The 19,852-nt window shown below is 42.8% G+C and overlaps 1 protein-coding gene across 5 annotated transcripts in view; it reads right to left on the bottom strand.

The window, feature by feature from the left end:
• The window catches only part of CDK15 (cyclin dependent kinase 15), a 276,452-nt gene that overhangs the window by 44,965 nt on the left and 211,635 nt on the right, over window positions 1-19,852 (bottom strand). For 3 of the 5 annotated variants that reach the window (XM_068245105.1, XM_068245101.1, XM_068245102.1), the window contains one exon: window positions 3,103-3,144. The exons of the other annotated variants lie outside the window; for them this stretch is intronic. In XM_068245105.1, coding sequence (XP_068101206.1) covers window positions 3,103-3,144 — 42 coding nt within the window. The remainder of the gene's footprint in view (window positions 1-3,102; window positions 3,145-19,852) is intronic. 5 annotated transcript variants of the gene reach the window in all.

Raw genomic sequence — 19,852 nt, 5'->3', positions numbered from 1 at the left:
GTTGCTGGCTAAAAGCTCTATAGATATGTGGGGTTTACAGTAGAACAGTTTCTTTGATAGTTGTTCTTTAAAGGAAACCAGAGATCAAGCTTTAGTCAAAATTGATACTTCCTCCCGTACCATAAACACGTGAGTCCCATTCCGTCCTCCCGCGGTCTGCCATTCAGCCCTGATCAGCCCCAGTAACTGGTTCATTGACAGTAACCTAGCTATATGGTATAGCTCTAGCCTCTAGCATCAATGCTGACACAAATTGTTACAAACAGCTGGTAAACAAGGCATTTTTTTCACACAGGCTGTGATGAGAGACCTCTGAAAGCTTTCTAGTGTTGCTGGCTAAAAGCTCTATAGATATGTGGGGTTTACAGTAGAACAGTTTCTTTGATAGTTGTTCTTTAAAGGAAACCAGTGATCAAGCTTTAGTCAAAATTGATACTTCCTCCCGTACCATAAACACGTGAGTCCCACTCCGTCCTCCCGCGGTCTGCCATTCAGCCCTGATCAGCCCCGGTAACTGGTTCATTGACATCAGTCCAGGTCTACTGTGCATGTGCAAAAGACCTAGACTGGACGCAACTGAGCAAGTTACTGGGACTGATCGTGGCTGAACGGCAGACCACAGGAGGACGGAGTGGGACTCGCATGTGTTTATGGGGCAGGAGGATGCCCCGGGTAAGTATTGATTCTGACTAAAGCTTGATCTCTGGTAAACTTTAAGCACATTGGAGGGGTGAACTAGAAGTTGAGAATGTGTTTTTCATTAGGTGAAACAAAAATATAAAAAAACTAAAGAGAGCTGTGTAATGTCATTGTTTTCTTTTTAACCACTTGCCGACCGCGCACTCATAACGCGCGTCGGCAAAGTGGCAGCTGCAGGACCAGCGACACAGTATTGCGTCGCCAGCTGCAGGCTGATTAATCAGGAAGCAGCCGCTCGTGCGAGCGGCTGCTTCCTGTCAATTCACGACGGGGGGCTCCGTGAATAGCCTGCGGGCCGCCGATGGCGGCTCGCAGGCTAAATGTAAACACAAGCGGAAATAATCCGCTTTGTTTACATTTGTACGGCGCTGCTGCGCAGCAGCGCCGTAAGGCAGATCGGCGATCCCCGGCCAATCAGCGGCCAGGGATCGCCGCCATGTGACAGGGGACGTCCCGTCACTGGCTGCACAGGACGGATAGCGTCCTGTGCAGCCCGGAACACCAGGGGGGCCAGGTAGGAGAGGGAGGGGGAGGATTTCGCCGCGGAGGGGGGCTTTGAGGTGTCCCCCCCCCCCGCAACACCCGCAGGCAGGAGCGATCAGACCCCCCCAGCACATCATCCCCCTAGTGGGGACAAAAGGGGGGCGATCTGGTCGCTCTGCCTGCACGCTGATCTGTGCTGGGGGCTGGAGAGCCCACCCAGCACAGATCAGCAACAACAGCGCTGGTCGTTAAGGGGGGGTAAAGGGTGGGTCCTCAAGTGGTTAATCTCTTGAATGATGTCAATGGCCCCAATAACAGCACAATTCCCAAACGGCCTTTCATGGTACAACAGCTCTGTGTATTTCTTTTCCCCTCTCACTCGGAAGATCCTTATTATTATTATTATTAATTCAGTCCTGTACAGCTGGAGAATAGTTATTCTTTTAGTGTCAGGGTATTCAAAAAATATTTAAAATCTACTGGGATTGCAGCAAGTGATCCAGCTTCAACTGGCACTTCAGCTGTTTTCATTCTCCAGAAAGGCTGCATTCTGCTTCTGCAACTTACTTTGCAATTCCTTAAATTTCATAATCTTCAACCTCTTCTGTTCCACTTGACTGGCCCCTGGCAGGATCACATCAATCAGCCACACCTGCTGCCTCTCAATCACTGTTATATCTGACATGTTATACTGAAGATGTTTTTTTCTATATAAAAGTGGAAATCCCTTAAGAGCTTTACTTTTAACCCTCTTTCCTGTTTTTCTACCAATCGACGAGTACATGACACCTGTTGCAGAGATGTCCCAGTTTATCATGGCTGCCATCTTGTCATGCTAACTTATAAGCTCCCTATGGAATCTTCATACAGCAGCTGATAGATGTTCCACAGTCTCAATGGCTTAATTACATGAATGGTACCTGGAGGTACAGTACCGTTGTTTTTAATGATCATTACTTTATAAAAGTTGGCACAAAAGAGCTTGCTACTGGGCAACCTATATTGAACCTTTGGTTTTATTTTTCCTTCTTCAGTCACTTATTTCAAGTGTATCTGAGGTGAGGTGTGTATGTACAGTGAAAAACATATTAATAACCAGGCTGTTTTTCTCATTTTATTTTGTTGCCTGAAAAAGTTAATTTTAGAGGGGTTCTGTGGCATGTCTAAAAAAACTAAAACTGACACTTACCTGGGGCTTCTATCGGCCCCCTGCAGTGGTCATGTCCTGCGCCGTCCTCCTACGATCTTCTGTTCCCCGCCGTCGGTAATCTGCTAATTATTCGTCTAACTAGATGAATAGAACTGCGGCCATCGGGAGCAGGCGCAGTACAAGAAAACTTCGTACTGCACAGTAAGCTTCCGATGACGTGCGCGGGAGCGAGCCACGGCTGTGCAGCCACAGTTATATTTGTCTAGTTAGACGAATAATTAGCAGAGTAACGGCAGCTGGGAACAGAATGATCGTAGGAGGACGACGCGGGACATGACAGCTGCAGGGAGCCGATAGAAGCCCCAGGTAAGTGTCAGTTTTAGTATTTTTTAGACATGCCATGCCACAGAACCCCATTAAAGGGTCACTTAAATCTCTGGAAAAAAAAATTAGTTTTACTCACCTGGGGCTTCCAGCAGCCCCCTGCAGCTGTATTGTGCCTACGCAGACTCCATCAGATGTTCCTGCCGGCCACAATAGCACCCTTTATGCTGCTTTAGCGTATAGCAGCATAGAGGGGGCTATTGTGGCTGGGAACGCGAAGAATCACCCCTCCTATGCAACACCTCCTAAGTAGCGATAATTAATTCACAAAACACCTTTTCATACTTAGAAATGGCCGTTTACAGATATACAGTCTCTTATTGGCCACTGGGATTTAAATAAAGGCACTAATTGTAGCGGAAGGCTGATTGCCAAAGAATGAATACCTTCCAATTGTGGTGCTGGAGAAGAACTCTGTGTCCCTTGGTCTGCAAAAAAAATCCAGTCAGTCAATCTTTAAAGTGGACCTGAACTCTTGCACAGGACACAAGGAAAACAACAGAAATGCACCCTGTATGTATTTAAAGAGACACGGAAGTAAAAAAAAATATTATGATATAATGAATTGGTTGTGTAGTACAGATAATTATTAGAAGATTAGTACCAAAGAAAATATTCTCATATTTTTATTTTCATTTATATAGTGTTTTTCATAACATTGCATCATTCGCTAATATTTGCAGTTTGCACACTACTCAGCATTCTAAATGTGTTTTTACAGAGCAGTCTTGTGAACTATTGACCTGTCCTCTGGAGAGAAAGAGAAAATACAATGATTGACAGTTGAGATAACAAGCTTCAGAAGACAGAGCTCTCTGCGACTTTGAAAGTCATGGAGCTCAATGGCTTTTTTGCATAGATAACAACTGGAGTTTCTTAACTCTTCCTGTACTGGAAACAATATTAGACTTATTTCTCTGCTCCTAATGTTTTATTTCTTAGCTGTACTACACATACAAATCATTATATCATAATTTATTTTTTTCGCTTCACTGTCTCTTTAAAGAGTTTAGCCTGTGTATTTCCCCCACATTTGTGTCTAATCACTAGTTGTAATTAGAGTTGGGCCGAACCTCCGATTTTAGGTTCGCGAACCGGGTTCGCGAACTTTCGCGGAACGTTCGGTTCGCGTTAAAGTTCGCGAACCGCAATAGACTTCAATGGGGATGCGAACTTTGAAAAAAAAAATAATTATGCTGGCCACAAAAGTGATGGAAAAGATGTTTCAAGGGGTCTAACACCTGGAGGGGGGCATGGCGGAGTGGGATAGATGCCAAAAGTCCCCGGGAAAAATCTGGATTTGACGCAAAGCAGCGTTTTAAGGGCAGAAATCACATTGAATGCTAAATGACAGGCCTAAAGTGCTTTAAAACATCTTGCATGTGTATACATCAATCAGGTAGTGTAATTAAGGTACTGCTTCACACTGACACACAGTGTTCACTAAACAAGTATACAGTGGCGGGTCCACTGAACAGAACAGGTATACAGTGGCGGGTTCACAGAACAGGTATACAGTGGCAGGATCACTGAACAGGTATGCAGTGGCAGGATCACTGAACAGGTATACAGTGGCGGGTCCACTGAACAGAACAGGTATACAGTGGCGGGTTCACAGAACAGGTATACAGTGGCGGGTCCACTGAACAGAACAGGTATACAGTGGCGGGTTCACAGAACAGAACAGGTATACAGTGGCGGGTTCACAGAACAGGTATACAGTGGCGGGTCCACTGAACAGAACAGGTATACAGTGGCGGGTTCACAGAACAGGTATACAGTGGCAGGATCACTGAACAGGTATGCAGTGGCAGGATCACTGAACAGGTATACAGTGGCGGGTCCACTGAACAGAACAGGTATACAGTGGCGGGTTCACAGAACAGGTATACAGTGGCGGGTCCACTGAACAGAACAGGTATACAGTGGCGGGTTCACAGAACAGGTATACAGTGGCAGGATCACTGAACAGGTATGCAGTGGCAGGATCACTGAACAGGTATACAGTGGCGGGTCCACTGAACAGAACAGGTATACAGTGGCGGGTTCACAGAACAGGTATACAGTGGCGGGTCCACTGAACAGAACAGGTATACAGTGGCGGGTTCACAGAACAGGTATACAGTGGCAGGATCACTGAACAGGTATGCAGTGGCAGTATCACTGAACAGGTATGCAGTGGCAGGATCACTGAACAGGTATGCAGTGGCAGGATCACTGAACAGGTATGCACTGGCAGGATCACTGAACAGGTATGCAGTGGCAGGATCACTGAACAGGTATGCACTGGCAGGATCACTGAACAGGTATGCAGTGGCAGGATCACTGAACAGGTATGCACTGGCAGGATCACTGAACAGGTATGCAGTGGCAGGATCACAGTACAGGTATGCAGTGGGCTGAGGGCTCACTGAACAGAACAGGTATGCAGCCAGGAAAAGCTAAGCCTAACTAATCTTTCCCTAGAGACAGACAGCAGCTCGCCCTACTCTCTCTAATGCAGGCACACGAGTGGTCGTAATGGCCGCCGCTGCCTGCCTTATATAAGGGGGGGTGGGGCTCCAGGGGCTAGTGTAGCCTAATTGGCTACACTGGGCCTGCTGACTGTGATGTAGAGGGTCAAAGTTGACCCTCAGGTGCATTATGGGGCGAACCGAACTTCCGCAAAACGTTCGCGTGCGGCACCCGCACGCGAACCACCTAAGTTCGCGCGAACCACGTTCGCCGGCGAACCGTTCGGCCCAACTCTAGTTGTAATTTGATCCTTCCCCTGTGTCACATGACTGCCTATGGCAGAAAAGCAGATTAGCCCTTTTGAAAGCACAGGCTGTAAACAATATGTATGCTTCCATGAATCAGGAAGTAGAAACTGTGCAGATTTATTTTAGAATTTGTATCAGCTGTAACAAAGAAATGTCTTTTGTTTAACTACTTTACGACCGCATCACGGCGATTGTCGTGTACGTGGCGGCTCCCCCAGGACCAGTAACGCCAACTGGCTTCAAGTCCTGGGGCGTGTTTTGCCCCCAGGAACCGCTGTCTATTTACACTGTACAGCGCTGCGATCTATGGCAGCGCTGTACTGGGGACAGCCGTATCACTCGGCTGTCCCCTAGGGAGGCACAAGAGTGATCAGCTCTCATAGGCCGATGCCTGTGACAGCTGATTGCAATGATTGGCTGGCGGGGGGAGTGAGAGGAAAAAATAAAAAAAAGAGAGAAATACATTTATAAAAAAACAACAACCTGCAGCAGCAATCAGAGCCCACCAACACAAAGCTGCAGAGCCCTAATTTGAAAAAAAAAAAGCCTGTGGTCCTTAAGAGGTTAAAGGTTATTATGCTGTCGCGTATCTTTTAGAGCAGAGAGGAGTTCTGAGTTCAGGTCCACTTTAAAGAAATTAACCCTGACTGCTCATTGGAAGGAGCAATGCTGAAGCTGGACACATAGGGCCCAATCAAATTTACTTTTTCTCCTGAGTTTTCTCCTAGGGGACATTTTCACATTATAAATAAAATGTCTTTTAAAGCAAACTTGAACTGAAAAATAAAAGTCAAAATAAACATACATATGTCATGTCATACTTACCTCCGTGTAGTCTGCTCATCAATCTCTTTCTAATTCTCTGCATCCTGTTAATCCACAGTGATCAATGGAATTTCCCATCCTCCATTCTAGAAATGGTGTTGACCCTATAACAGCTTCCGTGTAAGCACTCAGTAATATCGCTTGAGCCATAGGGAGAAATGGACAATACCTTGAACATCAGTTGTCCTTTCAGTTATAACTGACAGCAACTGGTATAGTGGAAAAAGGACCCTAAGGCATTTTAGTTCTGAGAAGACCGTGTCAGAACTGGAAGGAATCTTTGTTAAGGTGGCCACACACCATATAGAAAGTGATCCAATTTCACAGCAATTAGATAAAAATGATTGGATTTTCCGGTGTATCAAAACTTTTTTTTATTAGAACAAGAAATCTGATCGGATTTGCTGTTTTATTGGATATAGGTCGATGGGAGTGGCGGATTTTTCTGATAAATTTTCATGAAAATTGAATAGTGTGTGGTACATTGTCAATTTATTAATATACTATATACACCCAAGCAATTTTCTAAGAGTTTTCAATCTTTTTTTCATTATTGGGGAAAAAATGAACACGTGTGTGGTACATTGGTAAGATTTTTGCAATGTTATAATCAGTCAGAAAAATTGATTGCAATTCTTGAATTGAAAAGATATTTAAAAAAATTGTATGGTGTGTGGCCATCTTTAGAAGAAAATGGTGAGCTTCTGAGAGGTGGTGTAAGTATGTAATATTCATTTTCAGGTACATCATGGGCCTGATTCACAAAGCGGTGCAAACTGTTTAGCACAGGTGAGCTAAACAGTTAGCACGTGAAGTCCGTCCAGCGCGAATCGCTGCAAATTGCGCGTGCAAAAGTCCGCGATCGCACAAATCGCGGCACTTTGCGCGCGCAAAAATCTGCGAACGGCACTTAACGTGCTAACTGTTTAGCACACCCGTGCTAAACAGTTTGCACCACTTTGTGAATCAGGCCCCATATGCTATATCTTTTTACTAGCTGAGCATGTGGCAGACCGTTATCCCCAGTGGTGATTGGATGCATTCGCTAGGGCACCAGTTCGGAGGCCATAGTGTTGTTCAGATGCATCACTAGGCAACGGCAGAGCAATACATCTGTAGAGCACTGGGGCCCCAAACTTTCGCCATAGCGATCGCATCCGATCGCTACAGGCAGCAGTCATTCAAAGCTTATAAACAGGTATAGGTATTGCAGGGGTTAATAGGCTAGGTTGGGGTAAAAATTTACTAGGGATTAAAAAAAAATTTTCATTTTATTGGGGCCATGTCACCTTTTTTTTAACTTTTAAAACTTTTTTCCCTAACTTTATTGTATAACTAGCTGGTGGCCCGGGTATGTATTTGGGTGGTGTTGGCTCCGCCCACTTTTCCTAACCCTAACACACAATTACTCAATTACTTAACGACCAAGTTTGTGAGCTTTGCGGTCTTTGGCATCAATAATTTGCATTGAAATAAAATAAATCTGATTGGCTGTGGCTTCACCCCTTTTCTGAATTTGAACCCCAATCACCCAATGGCCAACTGTACCAGGTACAGGTGATTAACAGTGCAAGAGGCTTGTGCCATTAACAGTGCAAGAATGGCAGCAATTAAATATTCCCTTTCAAAATCAATAGGTGAATTTTGATTGGCTTTTGTAGGCTCCACCCACTTTTCTGAATATTAATCCCAGTCACCCTGTGACCAATTGTACAAAGTTTGAGAACCCTGCCATTAACAGTGTAAGAATGGCTGCAGTTAACATTTTCTCAGTGAAATTTGTATTTGTCTCTGCCCACTGATGACGCGGCGTTGCCCGATTATGTATTTGGCTGGTGTTGGCTGCGCCTACTTTTCCTAACCCTAACACACAATTAATCAATTACTTATTGACCAAGTTTGTGAGCTTTGAGGTCTTTGGCATCAATAACTTGCATTAAAATGAAACAAATCAGATTGTCTGTTTGTGGCTCCACCCCCTTTTTATCAATTTAAACCCCAGTCACCCAATGACCAACTGTACCAGGTTTGAGGCTTGTGCCATTGCAAGAATGGCAGCAATGAAATATACCCCTGAAAAATCAATAGGTAATTTTTGATTGGCTTTTATAGGCTCCACTCACTTTTCTGAATATTAATCTCACTCACCCAGTAACCAACTGCTGTGCAAAGTTTGAAAACCCTACCATTAACAGTGTAAGAATGGCTGCAGTTTATATTTTCCCAGTAAAAGTTGTATTTGTCTCCGCCTACTTATGAACCTGCATTGCCCGATTATGTATTTGCCTGGTGTTGGCTGTGCTCACTTTCCTAACCATAACACACAATTAGTCAATTATCAATTACCAAGTTTGTGAGCTTTGCGGTGTTTGGCATCAATAGTTTGCATTGGAATGAAACAAATCTGATTGGCTGTTTGTGGCTCCATCCCCCCCTTTCTCAAGTTGAACCCCAGTCACCAAATGATCAACTCTACCAGGTTTGAGGCTTGTGCCATTAACAGTGCAAGAATGGCAGCAATGTTAATATTCCTCTTGAAAATCAATAGGTGAATTTTGATTGGCTTTTATAGGCACCCAGTGACCAACTGTGCAAAGTTTGAGCACCCTACCATAAACAGTGTAAGAATGGCTGCAGTTTACATTTTCCCAGTGAAATTTGTATTTGTCTCCGCCCACTCTTTAGTTATGGGAATAAAATGTATCATATATGTTATTCCAGGTAATGTACTATGTGTGTGCCAAATTTCATTCAAATCCGTTCAGCCATTTTTGCGTGATCGAGTAACAAACATACAAACATCCGAAATTTCCCATTTATAATATTAGTAGCATTGTTGTTATTAGCTAGCAACAATCATTTAAAGGACCATGCGCGGGAGCATGCATGAGCACGTGCATGCGCAAATGCAGGCGGTGGGTTTTAATCCTACAGCGGCACTAATTAGGACGTAGAATCTACGTCCTGGAAATAAACGCAGTTAAGCAACCTACTTTTTGTATTTTTTTCAATTGCAGACTGCAAAAGTTATTTGCATTTTGAGATGAAAAATTATCTCTCAGGAGAAAACTTAGGAGAAAAAGTGAATTGGATCAGGCCCATAATAAGGAGGCTGGAGTCATTGGAGAGCATGCAACATGAAGAGTCATGAGGTGGTCACAGGAGACAAGTGTAACTGACTTTTGTTTAGATGGTACAGAAGGTCCAACCAAAAGGGGACATGTCCCCCCTACCTTACAGTTGCTTCATAGTGACATAACACATCATCAGAGGCACAAGATTTCATATGGGGATTGGGGACGGACAGCAGGGAGGCCAGTGCATTCGCCATGTCGCCAAAGTACTGGTATGAGTACGATGTCTTCAAGAACTACCATCATCCCACCCACACTCTAGCATGCATATTCATAGCATAGGCTGAGCACACATAACAGTGCTTGTGACCAATACTCCTCAGCTCCTCTCTTCCAGTAGGGGTTATCCACGTTGTGTCTCCCAATAATCAAATCAGCGGGAGGGTGCTGGCACAAGGCCTAATGCTGCCCTTGTGACTTAGTACATAAATGGAGGGCAGGGGAGGCTTTTATTATATTTCAAGCACATTAATTGGAGAAGACCCTAATGCTGGGAAACATCAAGGGCAAAAGGAGGAGAGGTCAGCAGAGAAGGATGTAAATAATATCATGGAAGCAGCAAACACGAGATTCGAGAGGACATAGAGGATAGAGGGGCCTGGCATGCTTTGATCCATGGGGTCGCAATGAGTCGAACTCGACCGAATAGAGACTAAACAACAACAAACTAATTGTTCATCATCATACTCAGTTCGGGTTAATTCACTCTCTGGTTGTGTAATAATGCTCTCACCATAGTCTATATTATACAGATAAAACCAGCTGTAATTTCCTTGTGTTTTGGTCCAGGGCTTATTGCTCAGTCCTAATACACATAATTATAACTTTAATGCACAACTGTTCACTCTGACTATCAGCTTTCCGGGCAGGGGAGGTCCACTACAGCTTCATCTGAGTGCGGCACCCCTAGCTGCGTGAAATGGAATTTTAAGGCACTATCCCATGTTTTTGTAAAATAAACTAAAACCTAAGCTTATTAAGTTTCTTAAGTATCTGGGGTATGTGTGACTAAGTAATTTGAAGAATCCACTCAGCATGACTTCAAACCAAAATACAAGGAGCTCAGACTCATCCCATTAGTGTGTAACAAGCGAGACAAAGCTTATCATATAGCTTCTATATTAAGGGGAATTATCATACCCTCTTCTGTTTATACTGGTGTAGCCAAAATAATAATCACTGTAATCACACCAGTGCGAAACTTCAATAATCTCTAAATTCTAATCAGTATTTATTGATATTCCCATACACCTTTTGAGACCTCACATGGTAATTATTAATGTATAATCTAATTTCTTAAAGCATATCTACAGATTCTTTTTTATTATTTAGTTTTATGTTTTTAATACGATTGGGAAAAGATAGAGGCCTTGAAAGGTTTTACTTGTAGTCTATGTCTCAGATTAGAAGCCTGAGAGACAGATAGGGGAAATGCCAACAGCATTAAAGCGGATCCAAGATGAAAAACTAACTACAGTATAGCAAGTAACTTGTCTATATATCTTATCTTAAGTTTAGATGGTTTACACAGTAAATCTAGCTGTAAACAGCTTCAATAGTATTTATTATTATTAGCATGATTATTTCTTCCTGGAATAAAATGAGAGAGCATCCATATTCTGCTTGTCATCATTACACAGGCAAGCTGATCTGCATCTCCTCCCATCAGCCTGTGAAAACTCCACTCCCCTCTCCTCCTTTCTCCCCCCTCTCCACCCTCTTGCCTCTGAAATCTTATGCATGCTTCAGCAAAAGCCTCCTCCTCCCCTGGCTGAGCTCCCATAAGCACTTGCAGCAAAGGATTCAAAATGCCTAGGCGCTACAAAAGCTGGGGGCATGGATACATTCATTTACATGCAATTAGGTAATAAGTAAAATAAAAAAAGCATTTGGGGGGAAGGACGCCCAAGAAAATATATGTAAGGGGCAGAAAAATGAAGGCAGCAAAAGTTTGCCTCGGATCCACTTTAAGGACACCTGTAAACTATGCATATTGCCTAGCAGTTCTGCTGATCCTCTGACTCTAATATGTTTAACCATAGACCCTGGACAAGCATATGCAGATAAGATGTTTGACTGAACTTTGTCTGGATTTGCCACATGCTTGTTTCAGAGCGTGGTTCAGACACTAGTGCTGCATTAAAGATCAGCAGGATGTCAGGCAACTTGTATTGTTCAAAAGGAAAAAAATATGGCATCCTCCATATCCCTCTCACTTAAAATGTCCGTTGATATATAGCAATCTAATTCTAAGATCTAATTATATCCCAGACCTATAAGATGTTGCGGCTTCAGTAAACCCTAAAGAGTTTGAATGTAAAGCATGACATAATTATACACCCTTTGTTTATATGTAAGCATGCATATTTATAACTGCAGGAAGTACCGGGAACAAATACCATGAGCAACAAATTGGAGTTTAGCATCCGACATGCATTTTTATTTTTTAAATTTGACCTCTTTAAACATAGTATTAAGGCAAGTCTGAAGTGTCCAAAAAAAAATCACCTATGGAGAGGGAAGGTCCTGGTTCTCATAGAGCCTTCCCGATTCTCTCTCTCTGTGTCCTAGTTCCTTTGCTGTTTCTCGCCTTTAGATTTGCCTTGTTCAAGAGTCTTCGGGAAAGGCTTTGGAAGCACTAGTGTCCCCAAATTCTTCTGATGATGGGCGGCTCGCGCTCATCTATATCAGAAGGTTAGAGTCTCCTGACGGAAAGTACCAGCATAACGCAATTGCTGGAAGGTTGACACTTTGGATGTCCAGGTGAGTAACACGAGGGGGGAGTGGTGCCCACTGAATATCTTAAGGCTCGTACACACGTCTGATCAAAGGCAACGATGGGTCCGTCGTCACCTCCCGCTGGGCAGGTTTTCAGCAGACAGTACAGCGTGTGTACAGTCTGTCGGTGGACTGATAAGGCTGTTTCTGAGTGATCCGCCGGGCGTACACGCTGTACTGTCTGCTGAAAACCCGCCCAGCGGGAGGTGACGACGGACCAGTCGTTGCCTTTGTTCAGATGTGTGTACAAGCCTTTAGTGTTAGTTGAGGTGAAGATTTTAAGTGTAGATAGACTTTAAATTAAAAATGACATATTCAAGAAACATACACAATCTATCAATGTTTTGTGTATACATTTTGAAAGTGGAGCCTTTCATTATGAAATGATTAGAAGGGTTTTCTAGCTGACCGCTGTGGTATATAGACAACACATTTTGCTGATCAATGATATGCAGGTAATTATACCAGAGGTATATGACTGCTGAAACATGCATACTGCTACATGGCATTTCAGTCATGGATAAAAGCTGGTGATGCAATCTTCAGCTTTAAAGTAGTTCCATGTGTTACTCCCCTGATGACATCCTGCTGTTTAAAGTGTCTGTAGTACTACAGACAGTTGCATTCTATACAATGTCTTGCTGTTTATGGCATTAGGGTACTGTAAATCCATCATGAACACTGTATCTGAATAAAATCATAGCAAACTGACAGAAAAGGTCTTCTGCCTGAGATTACACTGTGAATCTGTTATTATTATTATTTATTATTATTTAGTACTAGTAGACCCAAGCCCATTTAAAAACGGGCTCTAGGTCTTTTTCCGGCAGCCACAGCCACCAGTGCGCATGCGCGCGCACGCCGCGACCCAAGCCCGCACCCGCCCACCTTGCTCGCCCGCACCCGCTTACCTCGCTCGTCATCCCAGCTCCCTGGTCCCAGCTGTCCGTTACTGCACACATGCGCAGTAACAAAAAACCTGGGACACAGGGACAGCTGGCTGCTGGACGCAGCGACAGTTAGGTTTTATTAGGTAGGATTTATATAATGCTGACATCTTCCGTACTTCTTTACAGAGTATATAATCATGTCACTAACTGTCCCTCAGAGCGCTCCACAATCTGATTTGTGCCACAGTCATATGTCTAGAGCCAATTAGAGGGGAATGCCAATTAACTTTTCTGTATGATTTTGGGAGGAAAAGGAGAGCCAGTAGGAAATCCACACTGACATGGGGAGAAAATACAAACTCCTTGCAGATAGTGCCCTGGCTGGGATTCGAACATCTATAATATATACACCTAGCTCTATAGAGGATTTACAGTGATTTCTCCCTTTTTATTATTTATTTTACTAACTACTTAAAATAGATAACTTTCCTCAAAAAGAAAAATATTTTTTTAATCAACCAAATATTAAATATCACTATGATATTCATTTGCATTCATTTGTAACACCATCTTCTGATGTGACTAGCAAATTTTTATCAAGTTTATGAAAGAAGTACTAAGATAGCTTCATAGAGAACATTAGGAATTACTTATTGTTGACCTGTATTTTGTGTTTATACATACAGTATCTGTGTAATGTCAGTACAAAAAGAAAAACAAAAATGCTGCTAAACTTGCTGTCTCGTGCTTATTACTTTCAAAACCTTACAATAGATACAAAACATTATTACAGTATATCAGTTCAGTGCAGAGGTTTACCGCTACAACCCCCACGGAGATCTTTCAGCCTCCCCTCCCATCTCTATCATGGGGGGGGGCAGTCCTGTACATAATGCAGAGAGGCAGTGGAGCAGAGGGTTATACATTACCTACTCCCATGGCAATACAGGTCCCTCCTCACTTCCTCTTCAGTTTGCAAGTGCCATGCAGCCAGCCAATCAGCATGTGGCTTCAGTCCCGTGTCATGTGACAGGGACAGAAGCTGCATGGTGATTGGCTGGGTACATGGCACTTGTAAACTGAAGGTGAAGCAAAGAAGACCTGTATTGCTGCTGGGAAAAGGTAATGTACACCACTCTGCTGCCACTCTGCATTAAATATTGTACATACAGGACCAGCTCCCCTAGCTCCAACTCCTGCCTCCACCCCTCACCCCCGCCTGCCAAGGTCGCAGGGGCTATTGTTAACTCTCTGGTTCAGTGTCCAGGAAGCCAGGAGAGTGGGGTGACAATGTCTACAATGTCTATCTCCCCTACTCCACTATGGGTAGGCCCATACATTTCAAATAATGAAGGATCATGGATCATGATCATCATTTCACAAAGCACAGTTGAAAGAGACTCACTAGCAAATGTCCAATCTGCATACTTGTGTGGAAAGCTTAGTTTTTTGCATTTGTCTAAAGTATTTAGTTAATTATTTTTGTATTTATTTTCTTTTAATATGTTCTAATCCATACCCCGATCTACAATTAAAAAGCATATTTGGGAAATAACAAAATAATCAAAATGTACACACATCCCAACTACAAAGTATTAATATTTTTACATGCCCTTGATTTCCTGTTTTTGTAAGCTTTTAGAGCTCTTCCTTGACTTGAAACTTGATCCTTTAATTCATGTTTTTTTTCCTTCTCGGATTCTTTTTTTTCTTTCTCGCTCCATCACAGCACCTGATAAGAATATAAATCCCAAGGAAAATCAAGTCTTTCCTTTGAAGTTGTGGTCTTTAAAAAATAGTTTGGCCGCTGGAATCCCCTAAGGGTGTGTGTTTTTCTTCTTTTTCTTTCAGCCTTTTTTGCTGAATGACTGAAGGGCTGGATCATTTTATGGCCGAATGAAAATTGTCTGCAAAAGAGCGAGTGACAACTGCACTGAAAAAAGGGGTCGTGCCACTGATTGTGAATTTGGCCTTGGCCCTCCAATTCAAACACAATGCCGGCATTATTGTTATAAGAACAATTGCAGAGAAGGCCAGAAATTAGCACTTTTTTTTCTAGGCAGGTCTACTACCAAAACGTTTTCCAGAAGCATACAGCTGCAGATGTGAACTCATCTGCAGCAAACAGATCTTCTTTCACTTACTCTAGCTTTTCATGAGTTCTAATAAACTGTAAATGCTTCAATTGTTTTTTCTTGTTTTACCAGAGTAATGGCCGTATCAGGACCAATTGCAGAAGATCCAGCCGACGCAGGAGGGCGACGAGTGATTGATTAGCCTGGATGGGGCTGGAGGAAGCCCCCGGTATATATAATTTGTTTTCTCCCCCCACCCCCCCCCTCAGGTTTACTTTAAGAATATACAAATAAATATCTTAAAATGGGGCCTTGAATATTTTTGCAATACACATGCATGATTGACTTTGCTGCCATTGTACTATACTGGCATGTCAATGGCCCCTTTCTACTACTTATCACAGATTTTATCAGCACTTTGTCCAACACGGAGTATGTTAAATATATTTTTATTTTTAGAATGCATAGGATTAGATAAGAACAACTGGGAACATTTGCTCTCACCTCTCTCTCTATCATTTGTAATACTTTTCAGAGGGAATGGAAGGGAGATAAATATTCCTAACAGAAACAGTGACAGCAATAAAATAACTACATTCTAATGCTGGGTACACATAATGCAATTGTTGCATCGTGTGTACATGTCCAAAGTGTAGCCGATCAATAAAGCCATCGATTTTCCAATTATAAGTGTGCTGTATCGATCACTTTATCAATCGGGAGCCGATTGGACATGTAGAAAATAATCGCCGATTCCCGCCTGTCAGGTGGGAAATTCTATCTTGTGTACCCAGCATAACCCTTCCTTAAATGACACCCGTAGCGAAAATAAATGAATGAAATAAATAATTGTATTTATCTTCCTTCTCCTAAAAATGACTTTTTAAGATATTCCAGTTTTATTTTATGTTTAAATCTACTTTTTAAGTTTTAACTGTTTTATTGTTTTTGCTCAATGACACATTCATTGAAGTATGCCAGAGCTAAAATCTATGAACTATTGACCCTTTTTAGCTCTTTCCTGCTCTCAGAAGCCATTTTCTGCTAGGAAAGTGTTTTATAGTTGGAATTTCTTATCAGGGAGGGTCACACTGTAGTCACTTCCTGTCTGAGTCAGAACTGAGTCAGCCACTTACATACCTGATATTTAACTCTTACAGGCAGAGAAAGAAAAAAAGGAACACAGCATAGTTATTTGTGTGCTAGGCACTGTGCATACCCATGTCTATCTCATCATGTCATATGTCACTTCGGGTATCCTTTAAACAATTGCTTCTTGTGCTCCTGTTGAGTAGATTTGTCCTGTCCCCCTGTCCTTTCTGACACCCATGAGACAATGGGGCAAAATTGAAACTTTCCAGAATAGAGGTACAGACAGCAGTTAAAACATAGTAAATATTTTTAATTTCCTGCACAATCCAAACTCTAATTGGTATTTCATGTGTAGTTAGGCTTTGCTATAAATATAAGACAAAATAAAAGTATACAGGAACCAGAAGCGACTGGTATGTCTCTTGTGGAGATGGCACAAATTATATAAGGGCTAAATTAAACTATGCCTTCTGAAAGACACAAATAAAAGTGATGAGACCACTACTACCCACCCAAAAAATGGGCATTGCTGAATCAAGGCAAGCCAAACCCAGTGGTAGAGATTCTTCAAGGAGGTGGTCCGCACAATGCCACGTTTGAACACTTTATTGACAGGCGTATCCAAAAATCAGCATCACCAGCACATTGCTATTTGCATTTTGAAAGAGGTAAATGCAAAAAAACAGTCACTGCTATTGCACAAATATTGCGGGAAATGGAAATTTCACTGGTAAGATACAGAGAGAGGTTAAAAATGTGGAGAACACTGCAAAACAGAATTAGAGATCACAAACCTGGACTGCATAGTAATTATGTTATACAGGTCCTTCTCAAAAAATTAGCATATTGTGATAAAGTTCATTATTTTGTGTAATGTACTGATAAACATTAGACTTTCATATATTTTAAATTTATTACACACAACTGAAGTAGTCAAGCCTTTTATTGTTTTAATATTGATGAATTTGGCATATAGCTCATGAAAACCCAAAATTCCTATCTCAAAAAATTAGCATATCATGAAAAGAGCTATTAACCTAATCATCTGAATCAACTAATTAACTCTAAACACCTGCAAAAGATTCCTGAGGCTTTTAAAAACTCCCAGCCTGGTTCATTACTCAAAACCGCAATCATGGGTAAAGGTCCGTACACACGCCGGACTGGAGGCAACAGTCCGGCGTGCAGACTGATAAGGCTGTTTGTGAGCGATCCGCCTGGCGGATCGCTCAGAAACAGCCGTATCAGTCCGCCGACAGACTGTACACACGGCGGACTGTCGCTGGAACGCCCACCCAGCGGGAGGTGACGACGGACCCGTCGTTGCCTCCAGGCCGCCGTGTGTACGGACCTTTAGACTGCCGACCTGACTCCTGTCCAGAAGGCCATCATTGACACCCTCAAGCAAGAGGGTAAGACACAGAAAGAAATTTCTGAACGAATAGGCTGTTCCCAGAGTGCTGTATCAAGGCACCTCAGTGGGAAGTCTGTGGGAAGGAAAAAGTGTGGCAGAAAACGCTGCACAACGAGAAGAGGTGACCGGACTCTGAGAAAGATAGTGGAGAAGGACCGATTCCAGACCTTGGGGGAACTGCGGAAGCAGTGGACTGAGTCTGTAGTAGAAACATCCAGAGCCACCGTGTACAGTCGTGTGCAGGAAATGGGTTACAGGTGCCGCATTCCCCAGGTCAAGCCACTTTTGAACCAGAAACAGCGGCAGAAGCGCCTGACCTGGGCTACAGAGAAGCAGCACTGGACTGTTGCTCAGTGGTCCAAAGTACTTTTTTTGAATGAAAGCAACTTTTGCATGTCATTCGGAAATCAAGTTTCCAGAGTCTGGAGGAAGACTGGGGAGAGGGAAACGCCAAAATGCCTGAAGTCCAGTGTCAAGTACCCACAGTCAGTCAGTGATGGTCTGGGGTGTCATGTCAGCTGCTGGTGTTGGTCCACTGTGTTTTATCAAGGGCAGGGTCAATGCAGCTAGCTATCAGGAGATTTTGGAGCACTTCATGCTTCCATCTGCTGAAAAGCTTTATGGAGATGAAGATTTCATTTTTCAGCATGACCTGGCACCTGCTCACAGTGCCAAAACCACTGGTAAATGGTTTACTGACCATGGTATTACTGTGCTCAATTGGCCTGCCAACTCTCCTGACCTGAACCCCATAGAGAATCTGTGGGATATTGTGAAGAGAAAGTTGAGAGACGCAAGATCCAACACTCTGGATGAGCTTAAAGAGAAACTGTATTGTTAAAATCACACAAAAGTAAACATACCAGTGCGTTAGGGGACATCTCCTATAACCCTCTGTCACAATTTCGCCGCTCCCCGCCGCATTAAAAGTGGTTAAAAACAGTTTTAAAAAGTTTGTTTATAAACAAACAAAATGGCCACCAAAACAGGAAGTAGGTTGATGTACAGTATGTCCACACATAGAAAATACATCCATACACAAGCAGGCTGTATACAGCCTTCCTTTTGAATCTCAAGAGATCATTTGTGTGTTTCTTTCCCCCTGCAGCTATCTTCCACTGAAGTGTCAGGCTGTTTCTTCCTGCAGAGTGCAGACAGCTCTGCCTGTTTGTAATTCTTCAGTATGTGAAAGCCCAGCCAGCTCAGAGAATGATTTATCCAGCTTGTAAAAGATAAGAGAGAAGCTGCTCTAATCCTAAATAATACACAGGCAGTGTGCATAGAGGAGCCTGGAAGGGGGAGTTCATAGCAGAACCACAACACTGAAGAACTTGGCAGCCTTCCAGACACAGGCCTGACAAGTCTGACAAGAGAGAGATAAGTTGATTTATTACAGAGACTGCGATAGTACAAAGTGCTGCAGTAAGCCAGAACACATTAGAATAGCTTTTGGAACTTGTAGGATGATAAAAAACAGGATGCAATTTTTGTTACGGAGTCTCTTTAAGGCCGCTATCGAAGCATCCTGGGCCTCCATAACACCTGAGCAGTGCCACAGGCTGATTGCCTTCATGCCACGCCGCATTAAAGCAGTCATTTCTGCAAAAGGATTCCCGACCATGTATTGAGTGCATAACTGAACATAATCATTTGAAGGTTGACTTTTTTTGTTTTAAAAACACTGTTCTTTTATTGGTTGAATGAAATATGCTAATTTTTTGAGATAGGAATTTTGGGTTTTCATGAGCTGTATGCCAAAATCATAAATATTAAAACAATAAAAGGCTTGAACTACTTCAGTTGTGTGTAATGAATCTAAAATATATGAAAGTCTAATGTTTATCAGTACATTACAGAAAATAATGAACTTTATCACAATATGCTAATTTTTTGAGAAGGACCTGTATTTAGCAGTGGCTGGATAGTGTACTGGTTAAGAGCTCTGCCTCTGATACAGGGTTCGAATCTTGTCTCTTCCTGTTCAGTAAGCAAGCACCTATTCAGTAGGAGACCTTGGGCAAGTCTCCCTAACACTGCTAGTGTCTATAAAGTGCACCCTAGTGGCTGCAGGTCTGAGTCTGCCAGGAAAAACGTTCTGTGTCGGTGTCTCATATATTATATAAAATATAGTTGCCTGCTTGCACCTGTAGAGATTTTAGTCTAGCA

Source organism: Hyperolius riggenbachi, chromosome 7 (assembly GCF_040937935.1).
Source record: "Hyperolius riggenbachi isolate aHypRig1 chromosome 7, aHypRig1.pri, whole genome shotgun sequence".
NCBI lineage: Eukaryota > Metazoa > Chordata > Amphibia > Anura > Hyperoliidae > Hyperolius > Hyperolius riggenbachi.
This window is presented reverse-complemented; position numbering and strand designations above follow the sequence as displayed.